Raw genomic sequence first — 25,599 nt, 5'->3', positions numbered from 1 at the left:
GTTCATTCCTAAAGATTGTTACTTCATGCCGTTTTTTGTCTGGCCAAATGTGAGTAGCCTGACTTTTGCTTCTTTTAAAGAATAAATCTACACATTGCAACAGTAAGCACTTAGTCTGTGATTATCTATTTACATGCACCTGTCCTTTGCGGTTTGGTTGTCTTATGAGGATCTAATACATCAGCCTGGTTCCTGTTCATGACCTGCCTATTTGATTTGCTTTACTGACCATCTGTTAACTCAGTGGTCCATATATGAAGGTGAGAGTAGCCATCTACAACGGTGGAGGGATCACTTCAAAATTTTGGTGGATTGTCACGTGGTGGAGATTTATTTTCGTTTAATTCACTCATCTTCTGACACTTATGGACTTTTGGACTGTTTGTTTGAATTGTATTTAATTTTTAATATTTTTTTTTTTTCATTTTTTCTGCATATTCATATTCACACTTATGGTATTGGTGTTTGAGTATACCAGTATCATTTATATATTTGAGTTTTGCGCTGCACTTTTTCTATTTTATTTATTAACTACTGGGATAAGTCACAAGTCACAGGAAGCTTCCGGACTATTCAGAGTGCAGCAAGGCTCATGTGTGTGCAGTGGGGAGTCAGCTTTGATCCCGCAAGGAGTTAACAGCCAGATTCCCCACGGTCCACATGGAGCCTCTGGGGACCCAAAGACTGGCAAAGAACCAGCCCGGTTGAGGACAGCGCTGGATCACTGGACAGGTAAGTGTGTTTTGCATGAAGATACCTTTTTTTTTTTTTTTTAAGGAAAGTTGTAGGGTTAAATATAAACACAAATTGCGGCTGTTTAAAAAAAAAAAAAAATAATAATCTGAATACTGTATGTGGTTTTGTGGACTTTAGAGTTTTTTATTTTTTTTCTTTACTATTTTTTTTTTTTTTCTTTCTTTTTCCAGAAATAAGCTTGAATGCCAAAGACCCCATGTCTAAGATTTCTGTTCTTCGGAAAGAGGATGTAAAGACTGAATGGAGACTGCCGGCAATAAAATATCAATTTGTCACAAGGTGGTGATTCAGTAATTACATGATTTTCCTTGCACATGCATCTGTACTCCTGAATTTCATATAAGAAACCCCATTTTAATGCATTTTTTTTTTTTTGTTCATTAGTTTTCAATACAAATAAGAGGGAAACGCCCGACAAGCTACATTTAGAGATTATTTTTACATACGAATTTATATCACAAGTTAGTGCCAAGTCTGTACAGTTGTACATCGCTGAACTGTAAAACGATAACATAATCCTCTTAGAAATGTGTACTATTAAAATTAAGGTTTAATATTAGCTGTAGTGTAGGTTGACAGGGCATCCAGCATCACTTATGGAATTTTCCCAGTAGTTAGCGGGCTAAAAAATTAGGAAAGGAGAGCAGGAAATGAATGTATCAAGAATGGCACAGGAGCTATACAGTTATCCATGTAGCTCAAAGGTGTAATGCCCTTTGGTCTGGTTGGGAGTGGAAAATCTATGGGGACCAGATGTAGTAACTTCTTGTGGGTATAAGTCCTATTCAGTCTAGAAATTACTTTGGAGAAATATAACACTGGGGATTTCCAAGGGCAGGCTATAGTCTGGTGGCAATTTTTGTCTTTGGACCTTTTTTTTTTGGAGGGATTTTACCAATACATTTTTATAAATATAAATATAAAACACATGGGTGAGTCAATAATTATCCACAGTCTGTTTCTACTATTAGAACAGTAGAGAACGTTCAATTACATTTTTCAACACGGTTTTCTTGCTTTTGCATACACCCTCCAGAAAAAAATGTGCGTCCCTCCGCCATGTATGCACAACTTTTTTCACATGTTGGTCTGTGGCAAATCAACATTTTAGGGCATCTCTACTTTTTTTTTTTTTTTTTCTCCTTTCCTTAATTAAATGTTTAATTGTTTTGCAATTACAAAACCGAGAGAGGACTCTGCAGTAGACCAAGATGGCAGCATTATGTACACCAACATGGAAGCATTATGCCAGTACACAATGAGATCTTTAAGCAACCATATGGCTCAGCATATAATGTGAACACTAGTGGGGTTGATTTAATAAAACTGGAGGGTGCAGCTCTGCATGGTAGCCAATAGGCTTCTAGCTTTGGCTTGTTCCATTAAGCTTTGACAATAAAACCTGGAAGCTGATTGGTATTTATGCAGAGCTGCAACTGATTTTGCACCCTCCAGTTTTAGTAAATTAACCCCAGTATGTCTAACAGTATTTAAAGGTCATGCAGGAGAGCCCATGAGGGGCAAAAAAAAAAAGATGGTTTCATATAAATAACATCTAACAACTGTGGACACAGAGATATGTGTTGTAAAAGACTATATTGGTGCATGGAAAGGGATGGCTGGAGAAATGACAAGGACAACCAAGAAGACGACACTTTTTGGACAGCCACTATGCTGGTAGGTAAGCTGACCATAGATGGTTCAAATCTTCGCTTGTTTAGTGAGAACTGGCTGAGATTCGAACCATCTATGGGCCGGCTGATTGTACCAAAGTTGATCCATCAATTGACTTGGGTACAATCAACATGTCAGATTTTTAAATGCAATTTATTACCGGCATCCATAGATCGTAGAAAAGAGGACATTATTGCATCCAACTGCGAGCCTTTCGTTTTCTTGAGGTATTAGAACACACAGCTTTGCTTAAGCAGATGTCAACATTTAAAGAAAAAGGTAAGGCTAGCCTCATCTCCTCCCTGATGGTACAGTAATGTGCTGAACAAAAACAGAGGTTTAAGTGGTAGTAGGACCAAGTTTGACCTTCACAAGGAAATACAAGCTTTGCATAAAAAGCTTTCCAAAAGAGGCCCTTTATTGTGTTTTTTGTTAATATTTGCCCTGGATGTTAAATTTTAATGTAATTACTTTCATGCAAGAAGAGAGAATACTTAAAACATTTGGAACTAGCTAATTTGAAGATCTTTATATACACAGCCCACTAATTAGCTCGCTATACATTGAGGGAACAAAGTAGTTGATCGACTGCTTTTGTATGTTTGCCCACTGACAAAGAAATGATCTGTCTAAAATTTTAATGGTAGGTTTATTTTAACCGTGAGAAACAGAATAACAAAAATATCCATTTCAACAAAGTTATAAATTGATTTTCATTTTTAATGAGCGAAATACGTATTTGATCCCCCTATAAATTGGCAAGATTTCTGGCTCCCAGGTGTCTTCTATACGGGTAATGAGCTGAGATTAGGAGTACTCTCTTAAAGGGAGTGATCCTAATCTCAGCTTGTTACCTGTATAAAAGACACCTGTCCACAAAAGCAATCAATCAGATTCCAGTCTCTCCACCATTGCCAAGACCAAAGAGCTGTCCAAGCATGTCAGGGACAAGATTGTAGACCTACACAAGGCTGGAATTGACTACAAGACCATCACCAAGCAACATTGTGAGTGGCTGACAACAGTTGGTGCGATTTATTCGCAAATGGAAGAAACCCAATACTGTCAATCTCCCTCGGTCTGGGGCTCCATGCAAGATCTCACCTTTGTGTATTTTCTATAATCATGAGAACAGTGAGGAATCGGCCCAGAACTACACAGGAGAATCTCGTTAATGATCCCAAGGCAGCTGGGACCATTTAACCAAGAAAACAATTGGTAACGCACTACGCTATGAAGGACTGAAATCCTGCAGCGTCCGCAAGGTGCCCCTGCTCAAGAAAGCGCATTTACAGTCCGTCTGAAGTTTGCTAATGAACATCTGAATGATTCAGAATAGAACTGGATGAAAGTGTGGTGGTTGGATGAGACCAAAATTGAGCTCTTTGGCAGCAACTCAACTTGCATGTTTGGAGGAGGAGGAATGCTGCCTATGATCCCAAGAATACCATCCCCACCATCAAAAATGGAGGTGGAATCATTTATGCTTTTGGAGGTGTTTTTCTGCTAAGGGGACAGGACAACTTCACTGCATCAAAGGGACAGTGGACGGGGTCCTTGGTCTAAACAGACTACTTTGGTCATATTTATATATGCTATTCTGCTTTAAGAATCTGTAAATACTTAATTGAACATAGGGCACATTTGCACTCTAATGTGTTTTAGAAGTCTTTACTTGTTGCTATGCCACACATACAGGTCTATTCATGTTCAGTAAGCAAGCTCCTAGTGCCTGACCACATGTCTTATAGAAAGCAATATGCATTGCAGAGAATAGAGATTGATTTTCAGTGCTTGTCCTTTTTCTCCTCGTCCCCTTTTTTATTGAATTATTTTTTTTTTTAGAACCGAGCTGAATAATTTACCTCATAACCAAGTCTGTGATGTGATTGGTCTTGTGACATATGTGGGAAGATGTGAACGAAAACGGATCCGAGGTAACTAAGCTATACTGTTTGAAACAAAGGTGTTCATATCTGTAGCTATTAGAAATGTGGATGAATTAATTTTCAAACTTTACAACCCGAGCATTGGAATCTTTCCCCCTTTTTTTTTTTTTTTTATTCCTTAAATAATTTATAGAAGCCACAGCCTGAGCAAAAAGCCTAGATCTCTAGCTTCCATGCTGTACATAAGGATCAAGGTTCTTGTGTGGAAGCAGCTGTCTCTCTGCAATCCATCCAGCACACCTCCTGCAGTCGGACCTATAGCTTGTCATCTGCAAAACCAATGCTTCCTGCTGATTTGAAAGAGCTCTAGTTTAAGCTCAGCAAGGAAGTGATGGATATGGCTTTGTAGTCAGACTGATTACTTAGTTTTGTTTTCGTTACGACTTTACACCATATGCTTTAAAAATAAGTTATCTTTTTTAGACAAAGTATACTTATTATTTTACCCTTGTGCCCCATGTAACTCATCTTGCCCTCAACCTTAATAGATCTGTAGTTACCAAGATCCCTCACTTGTGGCCTTTTGTGGTTTGCCTACATACCATACCTATCTGTGCATTATATTCGCACAAACTTCTATGGGGGGGCCGCCAACATCCGGCTAAGAGTTGGACTTGAAAAACATGCTGCAGCCCAATTACCATTTCAGATGCAGTCTAACATAAGTCATAAATATACGTACATTATAAAATCTTTGCTGTCAGTCTCCCCTGATGTCCCAGTATTTGAACAGCTGTGTTAAGCTTGGTGGTAACGGTCCTAAATGGTGTCAGCAAAACCTGGGTTAGATGCTGTTTTGAGAATGCTGTGTGTCTGTATAACGTTGTAAGTCGCACGATTACTTGTAACTATGAGCGAAAGCTCTGGAATGGCAGTCGCATTCTAAAACTACTAAATTATGCTGCTTTAACGCTGATGCACATTACTCATATTATGAATCACTGTATCTGTTTAAGGAGTACTTTAATTGTTGGACATACAAGAACCATTTGCTGTAACCTTTTTTTTTGGGTTTCTTTCTTCAGATGAAGGTGAAGATTTTTGGTTGTATCGTTGGGTTCCATGTGATTGATGGAACCTCTGACCAGCCACTTCTACTTGAAATTTTTTGCAACCTCACAACCAAACATATTTGAGAAAATTCATCCCAGTGAGTGTATTTACTATAAACCAGAGCTAGATTACTCATGCCTAGAACCTGTGCGTTTCCATGACCAACTTGTTCAAAACTCATAAGAGGAAACTTGAGATGCAGTATGCATATTTATAGTTTTTGTATTTCAGTTGCTTGTTATTGTTGACTTCAGATTGCTTTGATTTGAGTAGGCAATCATTTTAAAATCATTAAAGCTGAATTCTAGGAAAAAGTGAAGACGTACAGAGTTAATTCCAACAAAGTACATGTCACCTCCTGGACTTCTCTCTTCTTTACATCTGACAGATTTACAGTGCCTTAAAGTATTTATACCACTTACATTTTTCACATTGTTAACCGCTTCCCGACCGCCGCATGTAGATATACGTCGGCAGAATGGCACGTACAGGCACATTGGCGTACCTGTACGTCCCTGCCTAGACGTGGGTCGGGGGTCCGATCGGGACCCCCCCCCCCCCCGATACATGCAGCGGTCGGATTCCCTCGGGTCGCGATCCGGGACGACGGCGCGGCTTTTCGTTTATAGCCGCTCCGTCGCGATCGCTCCCCGGAGCTGAAGAACGGGGAGAGCCGTATGTAAACACGGCTTCCCCGTGCTTCACTATGGCGCTGCATCGATCGAGTCATCCCTTTTATAGGGAGACTCGATCGATGACGTCAGTCCTACAGCCACACCCCCCTACAGTTGTAAACACACACTAGGTGAACACTAAATCCTACAGCGCCCCCTGTGCTTAACTCCCAAACTGCAACTGTCATTTTCACAATAAACAATGCAATTTAAATGCATTTTTTGCTGTGAAAAGGACAATGGTCCCAAAAATGTGTCAAAATTGTCCGAAGTGTCCGCCATAATATCGCAGTCACGAAAAAAATCGCTGATCGCCGCCATTAGTAGTAAAAAAATTTTTTTTTATAAAAATGCAATAAAACTATCCCCTATTTTGTAAACGCTATAAATTTTGCGCAAACCAATCGATAAACGCTTATTGCGATTTTTTTTTTTTTTTTTTTTTTTTTTTTTTTTACCAAAAATAGATAGAATACGTATCGGCCTAAACTGAGAAATTTTTTTTTTTATATATGTTTTTGGGGGATATTTATTATTGCAAAAAGTAAAAAATATTGCATTTTTTTCAAAATTGTCGCTCTATTTTTGTTTATAGCGCAAAAAATAACCACAGAGGTGATCAAATACCACCAAAAGAAAGCTCTATTTGTGGGGAAAAAAGGACGCCAATTTTGTTTGGGAGCCACATCGCACGACCGCGCAATTGTCAAAGCGACGCAGTGCCGAATTGGAAAAACCCCTTGGGTCATGTAGCAGCATATTGGTCCGATCCTTAAGTGGTTAAAACCAAAAATGTAAAAAAATAAAAATATATTGGGATTTTATGTGATAGACCAACACAAAGTGGCACATAATTGAGAAGTGGAGGGAAAATGATAAATGGTTTTCAAAATGTTTTACAAACATTTGATAAGTAAGCATTTTGTGTTTAGCCCCTTTTTTTTTTTTTTTTTTTTTTTTTTTTTTTTTTTACAATGATACAGCCTGTACTAACTTTAATTAGGATGATAGAGTCAGACTAAAATATAATTTATTTTTATAAAAATAAACATAAGGAACTGGTAGATTAAAGCGGGAGTTCACCCATTTGTAAAAAAAATTTTTTTCTCCCCTTAGCTTCCTGCTCGTTCGGTCTAGGGGAATCGGCTATTTGTATTAAAATATGAGCAGTACTTACCCGTTTTCGAGCTGCATCATCTTCCGTCGCTTCCGGGTATGGGTCTTCGGGAGCGGGCGTTCCTTCTTGATTGACAGCCTTCCGAGAGGCTTCCGACGGTCGCATCCATCGCGTCACTCGTAGCCGAAAGAAGCCGAACGTCGGTGTGGGCTCTATACTGCGCCTGCGCACCGACGTTCGGCTTCTTTCGGAAAATCGTGACGCGATGGATGCGACCGTCGGAAGCCTCTCGGAAGCCTGTCAATCAAGAAGGAACGCCCATTCCCGAAGCCCATACCCGGAAGCGACGGAGAGGATGCATCTCGTAAACGGGTAAGTACTGCACATATTTTAAAATAAATAGCCGATTCCCCTAGTAAAAACGAGCAGGAATCTAAGGGGGAAAAGTGCCCTCTAAGGGTGAACCCCCGCTTTAAGGCTCAATGCACACTGAAGCTGATAAGCTATAAAAAAACGCCAGTAGCTTTGCAGGGAGCCTTTCAACGTTTTTTAGCGTTTTTGCAATAGCTTTAAGTTTTTGAGTGTAGCTTTTTTTTTTTTTTTTCCCAATGGATAAAGAAACGCTGGCGCAAGCGTTTTTGAGCATTTTTCGGCATTTCGCGTTTTTTAGCGTTTTCCAAAGGATGACAGCCAGTAGCAGGCTTTTTTTTTATTTATTTTTTATTTTTTTTATTTTTATTTCTTAAATGTTAATTTTCTGACATATATGTTTACTTTTGCATTTTTAAAGTTGTGTGAGGGGGTTAGCCCGGCAGCGGGTGTGTGTGTGTGACCCCCTGGACGGGTTCAGCACACAAAAATAATTGGGCACAGCAGATGGTGGTAGGAGGAAAACAAAAAGGTGCAGATTTTATTTGAACTATATACAAAACAAATGTGACAGAAACAAAAGAAATACAAAAATAAACCCTGGTCACTTGACCTCTTACTAAACGCATCGGTGTCCCTAACGCCTGGGTACAGCCTAGTGCTGCCCCAGTTCCAAACTCCCTGCTGGTTAGAGTTTTGGTAATGGTAGCCACACAGGCTTTGTCTCACTGCACAAAGATCACTCCCAAGACTATTCACACAGGTCTGGTTCCAGGTTGGAGCATCTCTCTTGGCATGCTGGGAGTTTTTGTAGAGGACCTAACGAGCCCACCTAACTCAGCTGGGCTCATCAAGTCCTCCCAGCAGGACTCCCAGCACTCCCCCTAGAGGTACAAACTGGCGTAAAGCCTGAACCTAGGAGATATCTATCTATCTATCTATCTATCTATCTATCTATCTATCTATCTATCTATCTATCTATCTATCTATCTATCTATCTATCTATCTATCTATCTTCTCTCATCTTGGATGCAACCAGGGGATTTAACCTGCCTACTGTCAGTTGCTACTAGTGCTTGCACACTGTATGCTTAATTGGTTACTATTTAAACTTTCATGTTCTAATGTGTGTTTTTTTTTTCATAGTGACATATCTTGTGTGCACACAGATGCGCGTGGTGCATGAATATCCGGAGGATACAATTTACCACGCTTACCTTACAACCTCCAATGAAAGTCAGGTGTTTATATCTAGTATGTAAGCCAAAGCAATCCTTTACATTACTGTGAGCTTGCTCTTCTCAAAATGCTTTCCTGATGTTAAATAGCCTCTGGTGTTAATTGGTTTTTAATGAGCCTAAGAATAGAGAGCATAAAAATGTTGAGAGAGGATGATTACTTTTTATATAGCCAATGATGCAGTAGCAGGTCTATGATGCTAGCAGAGAGGAGGTGGGAATTTTTAACAATGTTGCAGAAGGAGAACATTTGTATTTAATTTTGTCTCATTTGAGGCAGATTTGCTATTGTCTTTCAGGTTTATATAATAAAATCCTAACCTGTTTTAAGAACTATGTTCCTTTTTTAAACCAGAAAACTGGCACGAAAGACCTGGCAATTTTTCACACGTTGATGCCTATATGTTAAGCATCGTACACACGATCGGATTTCCATCGGACAAATCCGTGGAATTTTTTGCGAAGGGCGTTGGCCGTGAACTTTTTATGCATACAGACGGCAGAACTTATTCAGCCAACATACACAAAATAACGTGGTTTTTCAGCTCTTTAGCGCCACCCTTTGGGCAACTTCTGCTAATGTTGTGCTATGGTTGGCATTGATTCGGAGCATGCGTGTTTGTGATCGGATAATCCGACAAGACTCTGTTGTTGTTGTTGGAAAATTTCAAAGCATGCTATAATACATTTGTTGTTGGAAATTCCAACAATTGTCCGATGGAGCGTAAAAACAGTTGGATTATCCAACAAAATCCTGCCATCACACATTTGTTGTTGGAAAATCCGATCGTGTGTACGAGGCTTTAGACCATTTCATGTCTGCCTTGTTCAAAGGGACAGAGGTCATGGTTTTAGGAAATGTCAACTCCCTCAAATGAGCCAGGTCCACCATCTCCACTGAGCGGTCTTCTGATTCATACAGTTCATTTTAATCAAGTTAACCAAAAAATATATAAGTTTTATATTGGTTGTTGAGAGTTACATTTTATTTAATCCATCACTTTCTTTTTTGGCCAGTTACAAACTACACAAGAAAATACAAGCTGTAATAGGAGTAGTAAAAGTGATAGTAGGCCAAATGTCTTTTTTATACTGTAAATGTTAGGTTTTCAGTGTAATTTTTTGGCATAATTTAAGAGGCTCAAACTGACTGTAAAGCTTTTTTTTTAATAAGGATGTCATGCTTAACTACTGTTCAATGGTTTTGCACAGTGCAGCCTCAATCCATTTGCTCTTGTTGGTGTGCCACCATATGAAGGCGCTCCCTATGCTGACACATTTGCGGGCTTAATCCCAAGTCGGGCTTTGCGCATCCTTGGACGCACAGAGCGCGACTTGGCCCTGCCCCTGCTCCCTCCTCACAGGTGGTGATTGGCAACAGCAGGAATCAATGGCTCCCACTTCATTCTCAAACTTGGTGCAGCATTAAATGAACTAAGAAACACTAGTAAATTAGCAACTCGCATGAGAAGAAGAAATGGCGCTTTGTGTGAAAACCAAACTAGTATCCCCATTGGAAGGTTTCCCCTCTTACTGTTCTGAGAACAACTTGGGGAAAAAAAATCTTTCACTTTCAATTATAGTTGTAATATAAAAAGAAAAAATTGCGCTAATGAGTCCAAAATTTAATTATGCTAGAATAATAAGTCCAATAGGTTAAGCTGGTATGAAGAGGCAAATGGACTTTCTTGAATCCTGAATCAAATCTTAAGACATGCTTACCAAATAGTAAGACAATATTGCAGGTGGCTATAGCCCAGCCCAGGCCTTTGGTTAGTACAATAGCACTAACTTCTCCAATGATGGCAAGTTCCAGCAGATGGAAAATTGATCCCACAACATAGGTAGATGATTAACTAAAAAAAGGTAAAACATAGCGTAATCCTGCCAAAAATGATGACCCTGTGACAGGCAGGGGCGGACTGACCATTGAGTCACTCGGGCACTGCCCGAGGGCCCCATGCCACTAGGGGGCCCCATCCGGGTTGCCAGGCTCAGTAAAACCAGGGACAGTATGTAAAAATCTGTGTTTTTTTTAGATCTGTCCCTGATATGTCCGAAAATGACATGCTTTTAATGTGAATATCCCAAGATTTTAGCTGCCCGCCTCTGCACTACCTCCTGGCGTGGTGGCCATCTGTAAGCCAGAGGGGCCCCATAATCTTCTATTGCCCGGGGGCCCCATGAGTTGTCAGTCCGCCCCTGGTGACAGGACAAATGCTATGGAGTATGGGAAAGTGGATAACTGCACCCAGTGGTAATAGTTTACACAGGTGAACCACCACCGCACAAGGAGTCTCCTTACCAGACAATAGATATTGGGCAATAATAAGCCCTAAGCAAGTGATTAACAACGGCACCCAAATCCACCACAATGTGAACTGCCACCATATAGGATATCCCCTTACCAGATTGAAGTAGCTGTAGGCATTGATATCGTACACAGACAAAAATCTTCAACATCAACTTGAGTCCTTCAAAGCCTGAGTTTTTACAAGTCCCTTAATTTTTTTTCTCGGGTACTTGCCTAACCTACGAGTTCCACTGAGCATTGGTTTACCAGCGAAGATTTAGCATCCATCCACTTATTAGACCGCAGTTGATGTTGAAGATTTTTGTCTGTGTATGATATCAATGCCTACAGCTACTTCAATCTGGTAAGGGGATATCCTATGGTGGCGGTTCACATTGTGGTGGATTTGGGTGCTGTTGTTCATCACTTGCTTAGTGATTATTTTTACCCAATATCTGTTGTCTGGTAAGGAGACTCCTTGTGCGGTGGTGGTTCACCTGTGAGTTAATCATCTACCTATGTTGTGGGATCAATTTTCCATCTGCTGGAACTTGCCATCATTGGAGAAGTTGGTGCTATTGTACTAACCAAAGGCCTGGGCTGGGCTATAGCCACTTGCAATATTCTCTTACTATCTGGTAAGCATGTCTTTTATTAAAGCGGTTCTCCACCCTAAAGTGAACTCCCGCTGATCGGAACCCTCCCCCCCTCCGGTGTCACATTTGACACCTTTCAGGGGGGAGGGGGGTGCAGATACCTGTCTAAAGACAGGTATTTGCACCCACTTCCGGCCCGGAATTCATGGGCATTGCGTCACATCCTGTCGCCCCCCTGTTGTGTGCTGGGAACACTCGGCTCCCAGCACACAGCGGGAGCCAATCGGCGGGCGTGACTCGGGCATGCGCCGTAGGGAACCGGGCAGTGAAGCCGCAGCGCTTCACTTCCTGGTTCCCCTTAGCGTGGATGGAGGGGGGAGCAGCAGGGTGACGAGCGATCGCTCATCATCTGCTGCGGACGCCGCTGGACTCCAGGACAGGTAAGTGTCCTAATATTAAAAGTCAGCAGCTGCAGTATTTGTAGCTGCTGGCTTTTAATATTTTTTATTGGCGGAACATCCGCTTTAAGATTTGATTCAGGGTTCAAGAAAGTCTATTTGCCTCTTCATACCAGCTTAACCTATTGGACTTAATATTCTAGCATAATTTAATTTTGGACTCATTAGCTTTTTTTTTTTTTTTTTAGATTTACTGTGTTTTATCCAACATTTATTGCTGTTCTAGAGTGATTAATTTACAATATTAATTTATTTGATTATAGTAAACAGAGTGTTTGTTTGTTTTTTACCTTTTTTAATTATAGTGGTAAACGTGACAAATGAAGAGGGTGAATCTTTCTAATGGGGGCACATACAGCAATAAAAATATTTTTATAGATCTAATTCCTCTCTATCAAAAACTAATTAATATGCCTTAACTTATAACTTAAATGCTAGTAGTTTGTTACTTGACTGTATTGTGGCATTGTGCATTCAATGAGATCAGTTGCACAATCCTAGCACCTCCTTAATAACATTGAATGTGCCACAAGTAAATCAATTTATCTTGAAACTGAAAGCCATTTGTGTAGCCCTAGCCTTATGGGAACACTTGTCTCTGCTGTAGAGCAGAAGATCACACACATCACAAATTCTGAAAGATGATTAGCTTATCTCAATGTCACAATGATTACACAAGTTTGCAGTAATTATGATACATTTTCTTTCAGATTATCATAAAGGACAGCCCTATACAAGTGATGAAAAAGTAAAAGATTTCATTAAATGGATGAAAACTCAGCATGAAGCTGATGTCAAAAGAAAAATCACCATTGGGGGATATCATCCATACCCACAAACGCCAGCAACATTTGCCAAGTACTGTAGTGATAATAAAGGTTTGTTTTCAAACTACACATTTTAACAACTATCTTTTTGAGACAAAAATTTATCCTTTTTACATAAGGCTTCGTTCACACAGATGGTAAAAATATATATATTTTTTTTTTAATCGCACCCCTGACCCCGCCCCTCTCCTTTTATATACTGCAGGAGGATGGGCCGCTCTGCGCAGAATCATGTGCCTAGTACGTTTTCCAAAACTTCCGAGTCTGGTGTGCGCATGCAGGCCCCCAGCGACCTGCCCCCGCTGTAATTAGACACAGCGGGAGCTGATCTGCAGGCATTACGAATTCAATGTCTGCAGAGAGCCAGAACGGCGATCTACCTTTGTAAGCAAGGCAGATTGCTGCTCTGTCAGTAGGGAAGGCATTAATCCTGTGTTCCTGCAAAGCAGGAACATGGATCAATGCCTACCCCCTAGTAAAGGCACCTCCCACAAAGTGCACAAACACTGGCTAGGCACACAGTTAACCCTTTGGTCGCCCCTGATGTCTAACCTCTTCCCAGACAGTGTCATTCGTAGAGTGACCGTGCATATTTTAAGCACCGATCACTGTATTGGTGTCGCTGGTACCCAAAAAGTTTGTGTCCCCCCCTGCCTGCCGCAATATTGCAGTCCTGCTATTAGCCGCCATTACTGGGGGGGGGGGGGGAATCACATCGTTTGTAGACGCAAACCAATCAATATACTATTATTGCTTTTTTGTTTTTTTTAACAAAAATATGTAGCAGAATACATTTATATATATATTTTTTTTAATTGGCCATTTTTATTTGTTGATCGCGCAAACAAAAATAAAAGTGCATTGGTAATCAAATACCGCCAAAAGACAGCTCTATTTGTGGGGGAAAAAAGGCTTCAACATCGCACAAACACGCAGTTGTCAGTTAAAATAATGCAATGCCGTATCGCAAAAAATGGCCTGGTCATGAAGGAAGGGGTAAATCTTCCAGAGGGCAAGTGGTTAAGGGCAAACACGGCAGCCAGAGAGGATGTTGATTGTGCCAGGGCCATTGCAAATTTAAGTTGGATTCACAGCAGATCGCGGTAAAGCCTAAGGGAAGAATCCTAAATGTATTAAATATATTGGAGATCATGCAGTGTGTGTGTGTGTGTGTGTGTGTGTGTGTGTTTTTTATATATATATATATATATATATAACACACACACACACACACACACACACACACACACACTTTTATTTATATATATATATAGTGTGTGTGTGTGTATATATATTATTCCCTTTTCTTTTCCAATGTCCAAACCACTGCCAAATGTGAATAATTCAGCTGGGAAACAACTGCAAAAAGCTAAAAAAAACTGCTCAAATTTGCTCCAATTTATAGATTAGGGCCCAGTTCTTCCAATTTTGAACGTCTCCATCTTGTCTGTTCCCCAGCAAGTATCTTGTGAAGTCAGGTTTCAATCAGTTGGCACGTCGGACACCTCTGCTCTTCTGTGGCTGCCATGTCTCGCTGCTCTCTGCAGGGCAGTAGGCATACATCAGCAGCTAGGTGATAACGGATAAAGAGGCTTGGCTGACTATTAACAAAACGTGTTTGAAACTGCTTAAGGAGCAAGTTATGATCGTATCACAGTTTATACATACTAGGAAAAAAGAAAAGGTTCACGTTTTAAGGTTAGAAATGCATGGTATTGCTATTTCCTCACCAACCAGTGCAGTAACATACATTATTGGTCCCTAGTGCTAATAGAGGTAACTCTGATGCTTCTCAATCTTGGAGTCATTTAGGATTTTAAATAACTATAGCATAGTAATGCATCACATCTTACAGTGTTCACCACATGAATTAATGGCTTAAAGCGGAGGTTCACCCTAAAAGACAACTATGTACCATCCAAACCAGCATACTAGCGTCAGCTACAGTATGCCTTTTTTTTTTTTGGCGCTGTACCTACAGTTTTATCGTCCACTTTCGTTTCAGACTCCCGCGGGGAGTAGGCGTTCCTATGAAGAGGGGAACATGATTGACGTCCGGCTATGGCGCGTCACGATTTCGGAAATAGCCGGAGTAGGACTCGGCTCTTCACGGCGCTATACGGCGCCTGCGCACAGACTAAGAGCTGACTGCGAAGGCACCGTATATATCAGAGTCCTATTTCGGCTATTTTCGGAATGCGTGACGCGCCATAGCTGGACGTCGATCATGTTCCCCTCTTCATAGGAACGCCTATTTCCACCGCCGGAGTCTGAAACTAAAGTGGACGATTAAACGGTAAGTACAGCGCAAAAAAAAAGGCATACTGTAGCTGACGCTAGTATGCTGGTTTGGATGGTAGATGATAAAGAACATTTTTTTTTTTTTAGGGTGAACCCTAAAGTATTACTATAACTAAAGGTAAAACATTTTTTGCGTTTTGGATAAAGTGGGGATTGGCATGCTTGTCGGTTTTTATTGCCGTCTGTGCCCCTGTTGAGTAGATTCATTCTCTACATTTGTTCTGTTTACCATTTTTATTGAAAATTAAAGAACATCCCAAATGTTGAAAAGTAAGAGTGGAAATCTTCTGTTGGAGACACTACCTAACTAGTTCTGGGACCCAAGGCATGACCTTAATTTACAGGGATTTTCCTCACTACATTTTTTCTTATTCTATCTGTTCTAAAAACAAAAAAAAAACACTTCCTGCATGTAGCAAAGTTTAAACACAGCAGACAACTTAAAGGTGCTCCAGGCTCTCCCCCCAAAATACTAAAGGAGATGATCAGAGCCTGCGGACATGCTACAAGAGATGATCAGAGCCTGCGGACATGCTACAGGAGATGATCAGAGCCTGCGGACATGCTACAGGAGATGATCAGAGCCTGCGGACATGCTACAGGAGATGATCAGAGCCTGCGGACATGCTACAGGAGATGATCAGAGCCTGCGGACATGCTACAGGAGATGATCAGAGCCTGCGGACATGCTACAGGAGATGATCAGAGCCTGCGGACATGCTACAGGAGATGATCAGAGCCTGCGGACATGCTACAGGAGATGATCAGAGCCTGCGGACATGCTACAGGAGATGATCAGAGCCTGCGGACATGCTACAGGAGATGGTCTATATTTCTCCTCCATACAGCCCAGTATGACACTTCAGATTCCACTACATGCCCATCTTACATGCTGCTCTGTGCACAGAGGATGATTGGAGGGAACTTACATGTGTCATTGCATTCTTGTAATGAGAAGGGCGATCTGCCTGCTCACCATCCCCAGATCTCCATTCCAGCCATCTGTGTTCTCTCGTCAGCAGGGAATTCTCAGTGTTTTTTATATGTACTGACTGCCTGGCCCGCCTCTCTCCTCTCTGCTCTCACATCTCTCCTGGCGTCAGGAGAGACATGAGAGGAGAGAGGCGAGCTGGGCAGTCACATGAGCGCGGCATATACAAGCACTGAGAAACGAGGTAACGTGTACGGAGCGCTCTCCCGGGAGGGGCGGGGCCAGACATTGATTATTACGGTCGCATGCATCGGTGCCACATCGGGGACACCTGAATCGCTATGCACCGATTAAATTCGGCACCCCTAGCCACCCCATCTTACTTCCCTGAGCCCGTATTTCACTTGGTGGGGAAGCGCTGTCCCTCACTCCACGGCTTCCTGGCCCTTGATTGGATAGATTGATAGCAGCGCAGCCATTCTCTTCCGCTGCTGTCAATCAAATTCAATGACACGGGGGGCGGGGCCGAGTCCGGTATTCGTGTTTATGGATGCAAATGCTGGACTCGGGAGCGCGCCGGCAAGATTATCTGATGCAGGGAGGATCGGGGCCACACTGTGCAAAACGAGCCGCACAGTGGAGGTAAATATGACATGTTTGTTATTTAAAAAAACTAGCCCTTTTGAAAACAAAAATCTCTGCAGAAAATCTAATGGTGTGTATGGTGTTTTGCTCTATCCAAAATGCAAAAAAAAAAAGTTTTGCCTATAGTTCTACTTTAATTAGTTTCAGTATATATGTACAATTTTTCAGATTAAATTTTTTTTTTTCTTGAATATCTATGAAAGATGAGGCCATCCAAGTGCATGTTTGGCCAGCTTTAGTGACACAACAAAAAAGACAGGCAACTGTTAAATAGTTTAGTATTTTAGTAAGTGTTGTGGCTCGCATTACATGTGCATAAATTATTAATGATAATACAGAGTATTTATTACTGGGAATTCTTTATCGAGGTTCTAAAGCATTTGTATCGTATACAACTTGGAATCGATATGCAGGACTAAAAAAAATCTTTCTGCAACTTTAATTGCTAACTGTGCATATTCAGGAAATTTCAACGATGATCTAAATGTACAGTGTTTCCCCACTTTCTGCCCACGCTATAGCCGAAAGACGGTTACAGCACAGGCTACCAGTGCAGGGAGGGTACCACCTGCAGCGTATGGGCCGTGCACTCTGTGATCCTTGAGTCCTTTGGACTCAGCTGATCACAGAACAGGGTAAAGGGCCAATCTCGGCGGCCCTTTACCACATGATCAGCTGTCGGCCAATAACAGCTGATCATGGAAGTAAACCAAAGGGGGTAACTGCTTTTTTCCTCCTCAAGCTGACGGCGTGAGAAGGGAAGAAAGCTGATGACCAGCTTCTGTTGCAGGGACATCGGTCACACAGTGCCCACAGTACTGCCAATCAGTGCCACCTATCAGTGTCCACCAATACTTAGTGCTAATCAGTGAGAAAAATGTACCTGTTGGCAATTTTTTTTTTTTGCAAAAAAAAAAAAACCCAGTGGTGATTAAATACTAACAAAATAAAGCTCCCATTTGTGTGAGAAAAATTTGGTTTGGGTACAGTGTTGCATGACTGTGTAATTGTCATTCAAAGTGCGACGGAGCTGAAAGCTGAAAATTTGGCCTGGGCAGGAAGGGGGTATACGTGTCCAGTAAGCAAGTCGTTAACTACGCTTCCTACATATGTACCTAACTTAAAGGGGTGGTAAAGGTAAAAAAAAAAAATCCCCTAAATAGCTTCCTTTTACCTTAGTGCAGTCCTCCTTCACTTACCTCATCCTTCGATTTTGCTTTTAAATGTCCTTATTTCTTCTGAGAAATCCTCACTTCCTGTTCTTCTGTCTGCAACTCAACACCGTAATGCAAGGCTTTCTCCCTGGTGTGGAGAAAGCCTCTTGAGGGGGAAGGGGTGAGCAGGAGTGTCAGGACGCCCACTAACACACAGCTCCTTTCTCTAGCTGCAAAGTAGAGAGCGCCCTGAACCTCCTGCTCGCCCCCTCCCCCCTCAAGAGGCTGTCTCCACACCAGGGAGAAAGCCTTGCATATTACGGTGTGTAGTTACAGACCGAAGAACAGGAAGTGAGGATTTTTCAGAAGAAATAAAATTTAAAAGCAAAATGGAAGGATGAGGTAAGTGAAGGAGGACTGCACTAAGGTAAAGGAAGCTATTTAGGGAAAACAAATTTTTTACCTTTACAAACCCTTTAACCATGTACTCCTCTTTGATGAATTTTTATCCAATACCGTTAACATGTTGTCCGCATTATTTTTTTATTTCTTTTTTTTTTATTGCGTATGCGAATGTTATTCCTGGATTAAAAATTTGTATTTCTGATATTGACTTCTACTCTTTTTTGTATTTTTTTTTTTTTTTACTTGTAGATCTTTTCTTTGTCAATAATGAAACCTGTATTTGACCGTAAAATTTTTTTTTCTCCAGTAGAAATAATGTTATCCACAATAGATGAACTTAAGGCACATATTGACCGACTTCATTACAGAGAACACAGGCGTGTTGCTATTCAGGGTATAATTGCTGCTTGCAGATTTGTTGAAAATGAGGAACCGGAAACCTCGGCACAATCGGTATGTCTTTCCCCGTCCTTCCTTAGATTTTTTTTTTTGTCAAATACCCTCTGAAGAGCTGTCCAGCTATAGATAGAATATATTTATCTATTTATTATAATTGTATATCTCAAAATGTTGTGTTTTTTGGGGTAAAAAAAATTGAGCAATGCATTTGTCATTGTGCTGCAGCACAGTGCACACCAGGGCATGCATTATGTGCACCAAAACATGCCCTTTAGTATTTTTACGCACCGCATCAACAGATATTATTTGCATTTATTGAGTGTGTGTGTAAAAACAATAGATACAAATTCCCCACTCATGGTCACTTTACTAGGTAGACCTTGCTAGTATTGGGTTGGACCCCATCAGAACTGCCTTGATTTTCATAGCGTAGATTCAGAAATGTTGGCAACATTCCTCAGAGATTTTGGTCCATATTGACATGATGGCATCACGCAGTTGCTGCAGATCTGTCTGCTGCATGTCCATGATGTGAATCTTCCGCTTCACCATATCCCAGAGGTGCTCTTTTGGATTGAAATCTGATGACTGTGGAGGCCATTGGCATACAGTGACCTCATTGTCATGTTCAAGAAACCAGTTTGAGATGATTTGAGCTTTGTGACACGGTGCATTACTTTGCTAGAAGTAGTTCTTGTGTGACATCCGGTGTGGTCATCTGCTGCTGTTGCTTCAAGGTTTGATCTGTTGTGCATTGGTTGTAACGAGTGGTTATTTGAGTTACTGTTGCCTTTCTATCATCTTTAATCAGTCTGCCCATTCTCCTCTGATATTTGACATCAACAAGGCATTTTTGTCAACACAACTGCCGCTCACTGGATATTGTCTCTTCTTCGGACCATTCTCTGTAAACCCTAGAGATGGTTGTGTGAATCCCAGTAGATCAGCAGTTTTTTAATTTCTCAGACAAAGCAGGTTTGGCACCAACAACCATGGCAAGTTCAAAGTCGCTTTAATCCCCTTTCTTCCCCATTCTGATGCTCGATTCAAACTTTAACGTTCTCTTTACCATGTCTAGATGCATTGAGTTGCTGAAATGTGATTGGCTGATTAGCAATTTGTGTTGCCAAGCAATTGAACAGGTGTACCTAAATAAAGTGTATTTTTTTTATTATTATTATTAATGGTACTGACAGTAGCGGTGTCAGCCACTAGTCACGGCAATTCTTCTAAGAAGCAGATTCAGGAATACACTTTTGTTGTAGGGCATATGGAGCTGGCCTGCTGCAAGTGTTTCTCACTATAACCCTTAGTCCCTGGCAGCAAAATTACATATTTAACCACTTGAGACCCGGACCAATATGCAGGTAAACGACCAGGCCCCTTTTTGCGATTCGGCACTTTGACTCTTTAACTGACAATTGCGCGGTCGTGCGACGTGGCTCCCAAGCAAAATTGGCGTCCGTTTTTTTCCCACAAATAGAGCTTTCTTTTGGTGGTATTTGATCACCTCTGCGGTTTTTATTGTTTGTGCTATAAACAAAAATAGAGCGACAATTTAAAAAAAAATGCAATGTTTTTTACTTTTTGCTATAATACATATCCCCCAAAAATATATAAAATAACTTTTTTTTTCCTCAGTTTAGGGCGGTACGTATTCTTCTACATATTTTTGGTAAAAAAAAAATTGCAAAAAACGTTTATCGATTGGTTTGCGCAGAATTTATAGCGTTTACAAAATAGGGGATAGTTTTATTGCATTTTTATTAATACATTTTTTTTTCTACCAATGACGGCGATCAGCAGTTTTTTTTATTTTATTTTCGTGACTGTGACATTATGGCGGACACATCGGACAATTTTGACACATTTTTGGGACCATTGTCATTTTCACAGCAAAAAGTGCAATAAAAATGCATTGTTTACTGTGAAAATGACAATTGTAGTTTGGGAGTTAACCACTAGGGGGTGCTGAAGGGGTTAAGTGTGACCTCATATGTGTTTCTAACTTTAGGGGGGCGGGGCTGGACTTGATCGCCTTTCTCTATATCAGGGAACAGACAATCAATGACAGCGTCACTGTGAAGAACGGGGAAGGTGTATTTACACACGCCTCTCCCCGTTCTTCAGCTCCAGGGACCGATCGCGGGATTCCGGCGGCGATCAGGTCCGCGGGTGCCGCTGTCACGGAGCTTTAGACCGGGTAGCGGGCACGCACCCGTGACCCACGGCTGGGCATTTAACAATCACGTACAGGTACGTGATTGTGCCCAGCCGTGCCATTCTGCCGACGTATATCGGCGTTAGGCGGTCCTTAAGTGGTTAAAATTGGCTGAATAAACGGCAAGTCCCATTTTCCACTGCGGTAGACAACTTTGTAGTTTATCAAATCTCACACCTATAGTCCATAGACCCTTCATTTTTGTTTATTTTTTAACAGAAACCTAGAGGATGTGTCTGCAGGAGAGTGACATTACACCTGCAAACCACTGATCGTGGGTTCAATCCTTTTGACACTTCCAGTGGAAAAATTAATAAATGAACATTATTTTTTCTGCAAAAATTTGTGCATTTTATTTATTTTTCACTTAAAGGTGCGCTTAGCCTTTATCAATTGGGTTTATGTACAAAATCTGTCTGAACTTTGTTCTTTTCTTGTGCATTTTGTTTTCTCCAGGAGGAAGTGCTGGCTTCCTTTGTGTCTGTGGCATATCATGGAAACCCTGAACTGGACTTGGTGGAACAATCCCCCAGCAGTGGACAGAACACGCACCAGACAGTATTGGCCACTTCCCATAGTAATGTGGAAGAGGTTGTCCCTCACTGTGAAACCAATAATGTGATCGTAGTAAAGAGAAGGAAGAAACATGCAGTAGAAGATATGTGAGTGGATAATGTTTCATAAACTTATTTAATTTGCTTGTTGATTTTTAGCTGTGTTTTTCAGCTATATTGAAGTATGTTCACCATAGGGGCTTATTTGTAAAGCAGCATTCTAACCGAGTCATGAACATACTGCTACCTTTCAAACAAGATATCCTCCTTCACATCTTATAATGAGCCATTTACTGAAGCGAGTTGTGTTTTTAACCACTTGCCGACCGCCGCATGTATATGTACTTCCACAGAATGGCACGTACAGGCAGATGGGCGTACAGGTACGTCCCCGCCTTTCCGCGGGTCGGGGGTCCGATCGGGACCCCCCCCGCTACATGCGGCGTTAGGATTCCCGCGGGGAGCCGTATGTAAACACGGCTTCCCCATGCTTCACTGTGGCGGCTGCATCGATCGAGTGATCCCTTTTTATAGGGAGACTCGATCGATGACGTCAGTCCTACAGCCACACCCCCCTACAGTTGTAAACACACACCAGGTGAACCCTAACTCCTACAGCGCCCCCTGTGGTTAACTCCCAAACTGCAACTGTCATTTTCACAATAAACAACGCAATTTAAATGCATTTTTTGCCGTGAAAATGACAATGGTCCCAAAAATGTGTCCAAAGTGTCCGCCATAATGTCGCAGTCACGAAAAAAATCGCTGATCGCCGCCATTAGTAGTAAAAAAAAAAAAAAATTAATAAAAATGCAATAAAACTATGCCCTATTTTGTAAACGCTATAAATTTTGCGCAAACCAATTGATAAACGCTTATTGGGATTTTTTTTTTTTTTTTTTTTTTTTACCAAAAATAGGTAGAAGAATACGTATCGGCCTAAACTGAAGAAAAAAATAATTTGTATGCATGTTTTTGGGGGGTATTTATTATAGCAAAAAGTTAAAAATATTGCATTTTTTGCAAAATTGTCGCTCTATTTTTGTTTATAGCGCAAAAAATAAAAACCGCAGAGGTGACCAAATACCACCAAAAGAAAGCTCTATTTGTGGGGGAAAAAAGGACACCAATTTCGTTTGGGAGCCACGTCGCACGACCGCGCAATTGTCTGTTAAACCGACGCAGTGCCGAATCACAAAACCTGGCTTTGGCATTTAGCTGCCTAAAGGTCCGGGTCTTAACCGGTTAAGGGTGGGTGGCACCGCATGTGCATTTGTTTTTCTGGGCAGAATGAACACTGGCACAAATTCCTACAGACTTCTTGCAACCTTTTTTTTTTTTTTTTTTTTTTTTTAGTGAGCCTATTAAGAAGATGGCTGCTATATCCTCAAACAAAAGGCACATCTATAGTAGTGGGGTTCGAAATGGGAGGTTCAACATGCACGTTATAGGTGTGATGGCTTGATATTAACAACCCTAACCATATGGTACAATTACGGCTTGGATTCCAGAATATAAACTGCCATCAAGCGTATAGACTTTTTTTTTTTTAAACATATTTTGTATTGTCTCCTCTGGCAAAAAAATAAATAAAAAATTCTTGAAAAGATATGGCTCATAAATATGACCTCATATTCGCATTCATTCGAGTTTTAGTGGTTGAGGTTTTAGCCTATGCCAATTAAAAATATGATTAATACACTAAAAAGTAGGTTCTGCTTTGAAGTAGATTAAAGCAGCCTTATATGAACTTAAGCTGTTTTTCCTTGCAAAGCTTTATAAATTTCCTCATTTCTGAAAGGCTGCCCTATACACATTTCTTTAATCAATATCAAAGTTAATTTTTTTCAATACTGCATGTACATACAAATATGTCAACCTGTGTAATCAAGAAAAATCCTTGAGTTGCATACACAAGGAAAATGGCCTGGGTGATATTCTAAATGTCATATTAACATTTCATTGGGTATTTTTTAACTCCACCAAAATATTAGTCTCCACCAGTTTTCATGCTTAAATCCCAGTGCCTTTAATGGTAGAGGAAAGAGGGTCTACCTTTTTAGAATTTTGCCACTAAATGTTTTTGTTCATTTAAAGTGATATTAACCACTTGCCGCCCACCATATAGCAGAATGATGGCGCAAAGTGCTTTTGTTATCCTGACCGGACGTCATATGACTTGATCAGGATAACACAGCCAGCGTGCGCCCGCAGCACGGTGATCAGAGATGCTGTGTGTCAATCGTGGTATGAAGAGCCTCTGACAGCTGCTTTTTGCCACTTGATCAGCTGTGATCAATCGCAGCTGATCATCACGTGAACCAGGAACCATTGCATGTTTTTTGTTTTTTTGGGGGTTTTTTTATTGACTTTTTTTTCGTTTTATAGTGCAAAAAAATTAAAAGTGCAGAGGTAATCAAATACCACCAAAAGAGAGATCTATTTGTGGGAAGAAAATTATAAAAAATGTAGTTTGGGTACAGTGTTGCATGACCACGCAATTGTCATTCAAAGTGCGACAGCGATGAAAGCTAAGAATTGTCCTGGGCAGGAAGTGCCTGGTATTGAAATGGTTAAAGGCTTTTTTTTTTACAGTCTGCATTTTACTTTACTTTTACTTTACTTGCATTTATTTATTACAAAGGTGAACGTATTACTGGGCACATATACCCCCTTCCTGCACAGTCGAAATTTCAGCTCTCGGCACTGTCAGGCTTTAAATTAAAATTGCGCGGTTGTGCGACGTAGCTCCCAAACAAAATTTACGTCCTTTTTTTCCCACAAATAGAGCTTTCTTCTGGTGGTATTTGATCACCTCTGCGGTTTTTATTTTTTGCGCTATAAACAAAAAAAGAGCGACATTTTTGAAAAAGAAAAACACAATATTTTTTACTTTTTGCTATAATAAATATCCCATTTTCAAAAAAATAAAAAAACTATTTTTTTTCTCAGTTTAGGCCGGTACATATTCTACATTTTTTGGGGGGGGGAAATTGCAAACAAGGTATAGTGATTGGTTTCCGCAAAAGTTATAGCGGCTACAATATAGGGGATAGAATTCTGACATTTATTATTATTATTATTATTATTATTATTATTATTATTATTTTTTTTACTAGTAATGGCGGCGATCTGCGATATTATGGCGGACACTTTTGACACATTTTTGGGACCATTCACATTTATACAGCGAACTGTATAAATGTGACTGTCAGGCAAGGGGTTAACACTAGGGGGCGAGGAAGGGGTTAAATGTGTTACTAGTGATTCTAACTGTGGGGGGGAGGGGACTGACTGGGGGAGCTGACCGATCTGTGTCCCTATGTACAAGGGACACAGCATCGGTCTCCTCTCCCTGACAGGACGTGGATCTCTGTGTTTACAACAGAGATCCACATCCCTGCTCTGTCACTGCCGATCGCTGGTACCAGGAGGACATCGCGGCCGCTAGGCACGCGCATCGGCATCTCAGCGATGCGCGCCCCCCCCAGTGGCCGGAGGACCGGAGGCTGTAAAAAGGCGGCCTCCCGGCATTTTAGAGCCACCTTGTGGTCGTCTTTTTACTATGGCCCGGGTCTGAAGAGGTTAAAGTATAGCTTCACAAATGAATCCTCTTATCAAACATTATTACAGATTTGTACGCACTCCCAGCAGTATGTGGAACCTTAATTCAAGGTATTAAACGCCGTGCAGAGGCAGTGGCTTGACCATAGGAGGAGAGAGGGAGACCCAGCTGTAGGGAACACATAACACCTAATGAGTATGGTGTTCCAAGGTTGTAAATCAACTATCTATTTATAGAGGATCTACACTTACTAAGTTTAATATCTAGAAGCACCTACGGGGGCAGCCAGAGATTCCAAGTCTGTCAGGTCACCCGCAACACAGAGATATCCATCTTTAACCACTTCCATACCAGGCACTTACGCACCTTCCCGCCCAAGCCAATTTTCAGCTTTCAGCACTGTCGCACTTTGAATGGCAA

At 41.0% G+C, this 25,599-nt stretch overlaps 1 protein-coding gene across 1 annotated transcript in view; it reads left to right on the top strand.

The window, feature by feature from the left end:
* Positions 1–25,599, top strand: part of RADX (RPA1 related single stranded DNA binding protein, X-linked) — a 98,321-nt gene that overhangs the window by 42,390 nt on the left and 30,332 nt on the right. Inside the window, 9 exon segments of the mRNA XM_040323822.1 lie at positions 927–1,035; positions 4,276–4,367; positions 5,405–5,439; positions 5,441–5,485; positions 5,487–5,529; positions 8,739–8,846; positions 12,888–13,055; positions 18,748–18,893; positions 21,517–21,722. Coding sequence (XP_040179756.1) covers positions 927–1,035; positions 4,276–4,367; positions 5,405–5,439; positions 5,441–5,485; positions 5,487–5,529; positions 8,739–8,846; positions 12,888–13,055; positions 18,748–18,893; positions 21,517–21,722 — 952 coding nt within the window.

Source organism: Rana temporaria, chromosome 9, assembly GCF_905171775.1.
Source record: "Rana temporaria chromosome 9, aRanTem1.1, whole genome shotgun sequence".
Lineage (NCBI taxonomy): Eukaryota > Metazoa > Chordata > Amphibia > Anura > Ranidae > Rana > Rana temporaria.
This window is presented reverse-complemented; position numbering and strand designations above follow the sequence as displayed.